Consider the following 11,801-nt stretch of genomic DNA (forward strand, 5'->3'; position numbering starts at 1 on the left):
CTTTACTGCCATTTGGGCTATTTCCACGCTTTTAGGTAGGAGCTAGGACATTGCACAACTCTTAGCTATTATTGGTTGATCCAATGACAACCAATTATAGCCAGAGTTTGAACTAGGTTACCCAAAACAGGTACTCATTTCTAAAAGCAGCACAATAGTTTTCAGTATTAGCAATCAGGAAAAACGGTAACATGCAGAGCCCCCGCCCCGTGTTTTGATAATACTGTGGGTATATGCATCAAGGAATGAAAAAAAGCATTGGATATTTATGAACTATAAAACTCCAGAATAATGGGTCTCCTCATCGTATTGCAGATTCGGATTTCTTTATTTTTAAACAAGCACAGACATTTTATTGGTGATAAACCCTTAAAATGATGTACTTGAGTTGTTCCTCTCTTCTACTTCCTCCTTCAGACCCTTGGATTTTAAAGATTGTCTTGGGGAAGACAATATTATGCTTGCGCAATGCATAGGGGCTCACAGATCAAGAAGTCCTATAAGAGTCAGTGCCTGTCCTCCCTTCGGGTGCTCCTGGCGCTCGCTCAGTCGCAAAGTTAGCGCAAATTAATCCCTTGTCGCTCAGAAGGCGTATTTAGCAGGTGTGAATTAGGGACATCACTTCGTAGAAGTTGGACATCTCACACATTAGAAATATTGCAAAATGAAAGGCTGGTCATGGGAATCAGCCAAGATGGGCCCCTTTATAGCACTGGAAATTTGCTTTGAAGCACGGTAATACGGTAGTTTATCAAGTCTGCAGAATTTGTGTTGCACAGTTACCTGTCGCCTGCCATTTTTGCCATTCCTCTATTATATAAGGATAAGTTTAAGCTAGTGTTGCAAGTGAAAGATCCCGTGGCTTTTAGCCTAACCTTATAGAAGGGAAACTATTTCATGAATATTCTCAACTTAAGTCGGACTTACATACTATAGCACGATTGTCGTTAAGGCTTTTGAATTTGTTGCAATATTTAAACAATCCTTAAGTTACCTCATAAATCAATTATTCCTTTGAAAATATTACAAGCGGTACTGAGAAATTGGCCTGAAGCACACAAGTCATGACCAAGCGGCAAAAGGGAACCAGTAACTTCCCGCAGAATCTTAGTCAAAAGGGAACGACAAGACCATATCACCTACCACAATCTCGTGCTGACTTTACAAACGAATAAACGCCAAGCTTAAGCTATTTGGAAAAGCCAAAACAAGCGAAGCGCCAGGGACAATGGTCAGACAAGAGAGAAGCCATATGGTGATTAGATATTAATAAAGAGATCCAAAACTTCCTTGCAGACGTAAGAAGACATAATAATCAGACTGAATATGTATAGCAGACTCGCATGGAAGATTATGCCTACAGGCATAGTCTAGTGGCCAGGTAGCCTGGAAAGCTCACAGTTTGGGAACTCTGTAACATGAGCCTCGTTTATCTCTGCGCTAAGCTATTTAAATATTTAACCGTACGCTTAACTGTGAGGCCAGTTCATCATATGGAGGTATATTTTAGTGGACTACTCTAGCATCCCCCTTTTTGTCTTCGCTTTAGTTGCATACGCCCTTTCACAATACCGTAGCTTGTAACACCTTCAGCGAAGACTCTGATTACTGCAGTTTTAACAACTTATGTTTTGTGTACTAAGGCCATCGAATAGGTTCGCTCTAACGCATAAACCAAATCAATCCATCACAAACTTTGCGTTAGCTAACAATGTTTTAACCGGTATTTTACATTCCCCTGAACAATTTCGACCAGTTCTAAACGGAGCCTAAACACAGCATCTAACACGTTTGCTTTTGTTTTTTATGGTTGCATTAGACTATAAAATTATGGTTAGAATGGCGTTGGGACCTTAACAATACCGTTTCCTTTGTTATAATCACCTTAAAATCCAATGGCCTTGTTTAAGCTTCTCATACCTCCTGATTACGGTTGGTAGCGGTCACAGTTGGTGGCCTCTTTGACTCCGTCTTGGTCTTTGTGCGTTAAGCGTACGATTTCTTTATCCTAATCAATAAGTTTGCAATGGGTTGTATTCTCTCTTGCTTAGCCTGCTGCTTTTGCAATGCAGCAACAAGTGTGTGCTGCAAATGTCTGCCGTCTTGCAAAAACTCCACTTTAACGAGATTATTTTATGGGCTAGTTTTGCTTATTGTCATAACATTCTCCTGCATTTGTCTGAGTCCAGAAGTGGAGAAGCTCTTAAGAAAGATACCGTCACTGTGCCCGGGTGGATCAGATGATTTGTGCGGGCTAATAACAGGATACGGTGCGGTTTATCGAATGTGCTTTGCTCTCACCCTATTTTTCTTTGTCTTCTCCCTCTGCATGATTAATGTCAAATCCTCCCACGACTTCCGAGCAGCGATTCACAACGGGTTTTGGTTCTTCAAAATAATCGCTATTGTGGGCATTATGATTGGTGCCTTCTTTATACGCGATCCCATGTTTCTCTATATCTGGATGATCTTCGGTCTGATCGGTGCCGCCCTCCTTATTCTCCTTCAACTCCTACTTCTGATCGATTTTGCACACTCCTGGAATGAGAAGTGGACGGAGGCCTACAACGAAACCCATCATAGGGGCTACGCTTGCGGTCTCATTTCCTCTACTGTCTTCTTTTACGCTATTAGCATCGCTGCAGCCGTTCTGTTCTACGTTTTCTTTGGCTCCTCTCCCTCTTGCCACCTGGGGAAAATGCTCATTAGCATTAATTTGATCCTTTGTGTCACCTTGAGTGTCATTTCAATCCTACCTTTTGTTCAAGAAAACCTACCATCCTCTGGCTTACTTCAGGTGGGTCATCTAGTCATATTTGCCTACAAAATCCGCTAATAGTTGCCATCAGTTTTTAAGATTATTTTGTTATTAGTTTTATAACTCTAACAGATAGCAATATTTTGAGGGGTCTCTGTCGAACTCATTCATTTGCTCAGTAAAGCATGCAATACTCCGCATTGGCGGGATTCCGTGTGATTATCAGGTTATTCTACATGGCACAATTGTCTACGTTCCCCAGTTACAATTGTGCATCTGATTCCGTAATGTCTGAATCTTTGATTTTTTTCGTGCTTAGAAATCATACAAAGAGCAAGGTTTTACGGATGACTTTTCATTCATTCGTGATTTTCTAATGTTTTTCATTTTTATCAGTTCAATCGGTGCTTTGTCCAAAGTGATTGCGTCGATTAGCGGTATCCTAAGATGCTCGGTGTCCATTGGTTTCGACTGTTTTAAGTTGAATTTCAGAAATGGTGAAATAAATTGGGAATGCTTTATTGATAGCAGCAAGTGTCCAATCACTCTTATCAAAACGAAAATGTGTACCGTTAAATGCCGACACAAAACGCGATTCTTCAAATGAGATGTTATGCGACAGTGGACCGATAGGGCACTTGAACATTAAGTATCGTTATTTCTAACTTGTAAAATCCCTATTTCAAGTCGAAGAACAAAGTCTCACACCTTGACCTCTAACCGGACTGGATCGATTGATATGATTTTCCTTTATTCTAGAGCATCAGCGAGACGATGGGCTTTTATTTCAACGCAAAATTACTCCTCTGCCTGTAAATCGGTTTGAAAGGTTGTTGCCGTCTCCATTGGCGTTGTAACTTTTATCTCAAGCGTCCACTTTGGTCTCAGGTCATGGCTCAAGTTTGCCACCGTTAAAATATGCCTTCTGATACTGATCAGTGCATTGTGTGTGCGTTCATTATCTGTTTTCGTCCTGGCCTGCTTTTGACACCCAAACTGCTCCGCCATGGTTCCACGCAGTAAGCCCTATTCGAAAATAACATGAATCTCCCTGCAAGTGTCCCAACAAGTACGTCTCTTAAAATATAAGTAACATTGTACCGATGTTGGCGTATCTTCGCGCTCATTAAAGATTATCATGAAAATATGTTGTCAGGTGTGCCGGAAGGGGGCATCGGTCCTGAAATGCATGCTTGATGCATAATAACTGATCCTTCCTACCTATAGTCAGTGCTTCAAGTGACCATTTTGCTCGATTTATATCAATTTCCATCACCTGTCTGTGAAAGATGGACATATCGAAGTGTTTCGTTCAATTCTGTAAAGAAATAAAAATTAGGGTTGGGGTCCTTTATGCATAACGACCCAATGAGAACGCTCTTTTGCTTATTCTGCCTAGTCGATATCGAGTCAAGGTAGGTTAGATGAGAAATTGACTCAATGCTTTCGACCTTTTCCCTACTCAATGCTTCAAGAGCTAATCGGGAATGGCAAGGGTGCTGATTCTTAGTCTCGCTATTTTTTGAAGTAACTAATTTGAAATCACCGTCTCTAGTGGATTTTCTTAAATTGTGTTGAATGTTATACACACTCCAATTTTTAGCATTAGTTAAGCGAACCTGACGCTTTTATACTTCATGATCTACCACCTGATAAATGTAGTCTTCTGAAAATTTTGTATTCTCCTTATCATTTCCCACCAAGGGAACGAATGAATTGGATTATGCTGCAGGACAAAATGTGGGTTCTCAGATCGAGATCGAATGTCTCTGTATTAGATGACTTTAAGGCGACTTACACATCAGTGCGATGTAAATCGGGCTATTCTTAGGCTGTCATGTATACTACTTTTTATGCGCCGGACTTTTTAGCCAGTGATTTTGAAAATAGAGGAGATATTGCTATTTCTTCTTTGTTTTTGTTTGCATGATGTCCAATCAGCTCAACACACAAAACGACCAATTTGGTACGTGCCAGGAAACGCTAGTTTTCCAACCCTTACTGCTTAACCTGATAAAATACTTTTCTACTGCTCGCCTGTATTACCTCCAGAGCCTTCTCCCTACAAATATAGTCGGGTTGATTTGTTATTGGATAAATGTGCTATTAATACTTTCGGAAACAAAACATGCATTTCGTTTTCGTATTGTCTTTACCTAAAATTACGGTTCGGTAAAAATCGTTAAAGATGTTGTCTCTTTAATTCTAACAATTAAGCGATTTAAGCATTTCTTACTCCATAACCTAATGCAAATAGTTTACTGTCTTCTTCCGTAGGAAGAGTCAAGTCAAAGTGCATCCAAAAAATTAATTGGAACCTTCGAAAACTGGGTAGTGCTTCATAAAGTTACCCGTCTTGATACTTAATGGCATAAGTGGGTATTTCGTCTCGGGTGGTGTGATAAAATACGTTTGTACTGTGGTGTTGACCACCCATCCTTTAAAGTTCTTCATCCTCGCTTACAAAACCCCTAAATTTGAAATGTGTAAGTTGGGACATCGGCTCTCAAGCTCATATCGGACCTTCCACACCAAACAATTTGGTAAACCTTGCTTTCCACTAGCCGTTAATATGCTACGGGCCCTATTTATGCTTTCTTTGTCATTTCCGCCTACAAGAAATTCCGCGTAATAGTGTCAGTGAAAAGTCGACCCCAAAGCCTAGATGTGACCTTTTGCAATGCTTTGATGAAAGTTTTGCACTACCAAATCTTTATCATATTGCTTCCTCCCCTTCTGTCTGCAGTCTTCATTTATCTCGGTGTATATCATGTACCTCACCTGGTCAGCGCTGGTGAACATCCCCGAGGTGGAGTGCAATCCTACGCTGCGCACGATTAACACCACCACAGTTGTGAACGGCAAGCCCGTGGTGGTGGTCACCGCCGACCTCAACTTCGGCTGGCAGACCGCCATCTCTCTCTCCATCCTTGTCTTCTCCGTCATTTGGTCAAGCTTCCGCACCAGCTCGCATAGTACTGTCGGCAGGCTTACCATAGCGGTGAGTTTTTTCATCATTCATGCTAATTGAAATCTTTTTGGAGGCGATTATCAGTGAAAATTTATCAGCGATAATTGTGGCAGGCCGGGATTTTTATCTGAAGAGGCGCTTTTCGTGCTAACTCCGTATCGATGCGGAGGTGTCCAAGCGTAGTCTATGACTTGTTTGGCGTGTGGAAACCTGTTTAGATTGTGTGGGCGTGAATTTATGTTTAGTGCCTCCACAATGTTGTGTGCGACTTCGAGGTCTTTTGAAGTTGGTTTAGGCGGAAATGATTCGGAAATGGGTGATGGTTTGTTAGCTTCACTTTTTAAAGTAGCTAGTGGCAAAAGTGATTTTAAGATGGCTGCGCTGTCTCATTTAAGACGGAAAGTGTGCTTTTGTTTATGCAACGCTTGACAACTTTTCAATTGAGAAGTTTGCTTCCCTTGATCAACTTTTGTTAATTTCCCCGTTTCGCTTTGTATGCAAGTGGTTTTTAATTTATTTATTTATTACGTAGTGTAATGTTTCTAAGTGTTTAAATCGATGAAAATGGCTCTAAACTGACTGTATTAGCTGGATTCATGCCTGAAAATGTGCTTTTGGTAGTGGGATTTCTTACTGTACCATAGTAACTAAGGTTGAGTAGAGATGCTTTCCGTGCTCAGATGTTTTGTGCTGCCGTGTTTGGTGGCTCCATTATTTTTGCAAAAGTGTTTGTGGCTATGATCATCCATTTAGGCCTAAAATTAAGCTATTATCGGTGTTGTTTCAACCATTTTGGAGTAATAAACATCTTTTTTGTGATTTTGGGGTGTGTGAACATCGCCCGAAAGCGAGTTTAGGGTGGCTCTGTCGGTGCTCCACTCTTGTGCGGAAATTTGTATTCTGTGTTAGTTTGGCTACTTTCAAAATTTTGCTTATCAAGAATGTGAGTTTTATTGAGTTAGTGTCTGAAATAGACGACTCAAAATTGTACTTACATGTGACGACTCACTTGTTTGTTACAATTGGCGATAAAAGTTTATGAGCGACTGTGGGAATTTGTCCAGACCCAGGGAATTGTTTCCTTTTTTTGCAATTCCAGCTAAGAGCGGTTAGCACCGAGCCCTGAATTCCCAGCCTAAAAGGTTGTCTATCAGCTCTGAGTTAATACTTTGTTCACCTCGCGTAGTACGTTGTTATTTGCTCTCCGACGAAGGTACTTTCTTGATAGCCTTGACAGTCCTCCGGGGTCCAGACATTTTTAAACGGATTCATTGTACATGTGCCTTTGGTGCAAACTAATTGCCTTCATTGTGGAATTTCGGCAGTCTCAGTGAGAATCGCGTGTTGTGGAGTTAGGCTTCTTGTGTACGTGTACCTCTAGAATTTAATGGCATAATTGAGTCACGTCCTAAAGTTAGTTTCCTTAAAAATAAAGTTATAATTGTTAGGAGCGGTTTAGGCGATCATCAGCGGTGGTGTTAAACTCCTAATCGTTTCTCCAAAAGTCGATTCTCCCGTAATCGCCTTTAAGATCAAGATCTGTATTATTTTACATTTTTAACTTGTTCAAAAAAGTGGGCCTGGCTGGCAGTTGTCTCGAATTCTCTTCTTCTTTGTGCGGAACGCCTCTATTCTATTGGGCAATAGGTGTGTGCATTTACGCGCAAAATCATTTTCAGTCACTGGCGTCAGAAGATACTCGAAAGATATGCAGTCACCTGTCGACGTTTGATGTTCCTTTTTGGACCATGACTGTGAGAAGAACATCACGAATTCAACTAATGTGTTTTCCATGTGTTACTTAAAAAAGAGGGTGTAATCCTGACTACAGTCCCGTGGGAAAGTTAACCTTTCTTTATTCCGTATTTGAGCTTTTGATGGAGAAGTCATATTCTCGAATGCACACTCCGGTCCAATTTGTGGCTACAAGGCACCGTAGACAGTTGGATTACCTGTATTCCATTTGTTTTTTGTGTTTGGGGCCTACACGACTGTTGCCAACCCAGTGACACTACATAATTGAAAGTGTTTGTATTCCTTCACAGCAATGCATGCATGGTTCAGTGTTAATGCCTGCTCTCTCATGCTTTATGCACATTTGTCTCCTCACGTTTCAAGCTTGTGACCACTTGAACATTACCGCCTACCTGTGCCTGTAAACACTGCTAGTGCCATTTTTTTCAGTGCAACATCAAATGTAGTGGAGGCTTTGATTATGCAGGTAGCGTTAGTGAGCGACCTAGGGTCAATGTTTATTATATCGTAAGTGTCTTGATATAAATGTGAGGATAGTGTGCCTTATGCTCCTGATAATATTTAGCGCATTCACTGGATTCGCGTGAATGATTGTATTTGGAATGAGTGGTAGTGGGGTTGTGTTCCTTGGATTCCTTATACCGCACCCGTTAGAGGAATGCCATTCTAGAAGTAATGCTAAAGACTAGATGTTATTCCTCAGCAAATGGATTTCATGTACTCAACCCAAGTGAAATCCTCCCTATTCACTTATTTGCTGATTTAATGGCAGTGTGTCGAGTTTTTAGGCGGTCTGTTTGCTCTAGGGATTTAAAATATTTTTTTAGTTTTGATGATGTCATTTTAATTGGATCTTCTTAGATTCAGTCTTCTCTGCACCTTTGCATGGTAGTCAACCTCTTTTGACAACGTGAATTCGAAGTTCTACCTGTAGCGTTTCGATCTTTTGTCCTAGCCCCTTTCTTCCCAGGTTAGTAGTTGGTGTCAACCCTGCGATGCCACTTTTTACCTTATTTTTTTGTACTCTTTCAGCCTACCCTTATTTCGGTAAGTTAATGAATCGAATCTAGCCGCCTTTGTTCAGCAGCACCAACACTTTAACGCATTCGAACTGCTTCCTTTCGTCTTTTATCACAAAGAGAGCTTAAAGTTGCGCGTCGAGGGGTTGTGGTGGTGGATTTGTCGGTTGTGGTGTTTGCGTAAACTTCTTTGTAGGTTTGTCCTTATTGTCGAGGTGGATTTGGGCTCTCGATGCTCCCTATAATGTAACTCAACTAACAATTTCCACATTCATTTTTACTCCTAAAAAGGAACTTTTCGACTAGATTGAAAGAATAACTGCCTGGTCAGGGAGAGATAATCTCGTGGCACACTAACATGTTTATTTTCTGCCTCAACAGTGAAGCAAGCCCTTCTTATTTTGCATCATTGAGGCTTCGATGCCTCTCAGGGTATTCTTGTGTACAAAAGGGAATCAGTACCGCCGCTGCTTTACCTCTTTTTTATATCATACGCTCAGCTTTTGATTCTGAATGAGATTATTCATCGCCTCTGCTGTTATTTGTGACTCGGTAATTTTAAACTAATTTGCTGCCTTACTTTTGTGCATGAATGCTCGTCAAAGTTTCATTTCTTTGCTCTCATTTACTTTTCCGCAATGTGCTTCAGGTTGATTTTGTGTTTGTAGAGCTAAGTGTTGTTGAAGCAGGTGATGATTTTTTGATGTGTGAGAAATTACCATTCCAGGGTGTAATGCACTTCTTGGTCGTGTGAATTGTATAAGAACTATTTCATTCTATTGATAAGCCGTTAAGTAGTTAGGTATGTGATTTTGATTGTCACCAACTCTCGAATGTAGAGCTGAGTTTAAATCGAGCATTCTATAATTAATAATCTATTATCCAAGTAAAAAACATAAGTCTGGGACTGAAAAGTGCTCATACCTTGACCGATTTGTTCTTTGTTTCGAGCCATTACATTCGTAAACGTACACAGTGAGTTGGCAAGGCTTCGCAATTCAGGGCTTACTGATCGTCTGACGTCTCTGAAGTGAGCGCAGAATAGAGCAGGATACTTCTAAACGCTTGACTTTGACAGTTCAACTGATCAAGCCACTTGGAAAACGAGTAGTATAGCTAGAATGCGGTTTCTTCGAATAAAATTACTGGGTTAATAATCGTGAGAAAGAACCGGTTGAATGAAGGAGTTGTCGACTATCATAAAAACGCATTAAATTTATTTTTTCATGCTTCACATAAACCACCGCAAACAACCTGCGTAGTAAGTAGTCTGTTCATGAATAGGTCTTGCGAATATCCGCTTGGTATGTCTAGAATGTACCAAGAATACCATGGGGTTGTAATGCCCAGCTACTTCTAAATGAGGTAGCATATCCCGGAGGACGTTCTGTACTTTAGGATCAGCACAAGTTTATCCAGTGTGGTTGCTGAGAGTCCTTCTATTGGTTACTCAATGGAACTGTTCAATACTCATAAATCAAGCAGTATTTTCGTAATAAGGCTTCTTGACTCCGAGATCGATCTAGTACATCAAACAGTTAGATAAACAGCAAGTTCAGGGCTTATTTTGATTGGTCTCAGCAAAAGTTTAACCTGCTTACCTGCATTTAATTTCTAAACTAATCACAACTTAGGCGGCATATCCTGGATAAAACGGCGATTTAAGGCCTGATAATCACCCATCCTGCCTAGAAAGGTAAGTTGACACAGGGTGTTGACCTCTAGGATACGCCAAACGCAGTGGACACGGAAACTGGGACAGGTCGCGGCGACCAAACGGTGTGGGACAACGAGAGCGATGGAGTGGCCTACAGCTACGCCATGTTTCACTTCATGATGCTGTTAGCCACGCTTTTCGTTATGATGTCCATCACTAACTGGTACCAGCCGGACAAACACACTGCTCTACTTTCGGCCAATAACGCGAGCTTCTGGGTCAAGGCAGTGAGCAGCTGGGCTTGTGTGGCCATTTATGTGTGGACTCTGGTCGCGCCTGCTGTCTTCCCTAATCGGGAATTTACTTAGCTTGGGCGCGTCGTTTCCCGTGTTCACTCTCTCCCTCTCTCTCCATCCATACATTGACTGGCAGAGATTGCGCCGCATTGAGTTGTTGTAACTGTTGCTCCTCATTTATTCACTTTCTTAACAAACTATCCATTCCCCTCCTTATTTGTCGATACTCTTGTGTTAGATGGCGTTAGTACGTACTCAAAGCATTGTTTTACTCACCAAAATAAGTAGTTTGGATTGGAAGAGGTATTGTGACTCGCAGGACCATCTCCGAGACCAGTAGGACACGTCACTTTGGAGTTGGGTTTCATACTGCCAAGGAATTAATGACCCAGGTGTCGTGAGTAGGACTTCGCGTCACTAGAGTGAAGGCTGATTCGGGGAAGACCGAAAGCCCACATAATCTGACCGACCAGAAGCAGATGCTTTCCTGCCGCGCGGCCCCCTCTCTCGACTACGTCAGTTTTGGCCGCCGTTAGTTCTCACCTGATTTCATTCCGATCCGATATGACCCAATTGTCCGAGAAAGATCTGTGGCGAAAAACCGCAAGTTGCAGTAGAACGACAGCCGATCGAGCGGTATAGGACTACACGGACTGTCCGATCTCCGCCGCAGCGCATCACTCAGGTTCACGGGGATATAACCTCCCTGTCCGTCGATGATGACATGACATGATTTGCTACGTCTTTGGGGATGGCCTGGGCCGATTGGAATCACTAGCCACGACTACTATGGGGCCCGAATTGTTTGCCATTCAAATACCACAACGCCAAATAGGAGGAGCCATCCACTGGAATCATGGGGCCCCTTAGACGGCTGACAGAAAGCAAGTGCTTCCGAAAGGCGGTCTCGAATAAATGAACCCTGGATACACGTTCCCGCAGTCTCCCCAACTCGCCTCAAAAAGCATTCAACGTTAGCAGAGGAAAAAGTCCACCACAGTTACCAAACCACCTCAACTATCAAGTCATCCAGACATGAAACCCCAGCAGCGTCCACCACGTTGTCAAACACGTCTTTTGCTATTTCATCGCCTTTCAAAACAACTTGGATCCAGTATCCCAATACACGACACAGGATGGAAGAAAAAGCATAGACACATCCGGCTCAACAATGCATTTGTTTGTATTTGCTTGCGTGTCTGTATGTTTGCGTTTGTTGGTTTCCTAGCTTATGAACAAATGACTGACGCCAGCACAGACACTCGCAACCTCCGCAGAGAGGAGAAGCGAGAAGAGAAGGAATGCCACTGGATGAAAAAATGGCAGTGTCTGTGACACGACTCGA

The 11,801-nt window shown here is 41.9% G+C and overlaps 1 protein-coding gene across 1 annotated transcript; it reads left to right on the top strand. All coding sequences in view use genetic code 11, as the record gives it.

The window, feature by feature from the left end:
• Window positions 1-2,026: 2,026 nt before the first annotated feature.
• Window positions 2,027-10,528, top strand: EGR_07063 (Serine incorporator 3; the record flags this gene model as incomplete). Its single annotated transcript, XM_024496312.1, has 3 exons — window positions 2,027-2,797; window positions 5,505-5,759; window positions 10,229-10,528. 3 exons carry the CDS (start codon window positions 2,027-2,029, stop codon window positions 10,526-10,528), a joined length of 1,326 nt encoding a protein of 441 aa, XP_024349239.1.
• Between the last annotated feature and the right edge of the window lie 1,273 nt (window positions 10,529-11,801).

Source organism: Echinococcus granulosus (assembly GCF_000524195.1).
Source record: "Echinococcus granulosus chromosome Unknown EG_S00069, whole genome shotgun sequence".
Classification (NCBI taxonomy): domain Eukaryota; kingdom Metazoa; phylum Platyhelminthes; class Cestoda; order Cyclophyllidea; family Taeniidae; genus Echinococcus; species Echinococcus granulosus.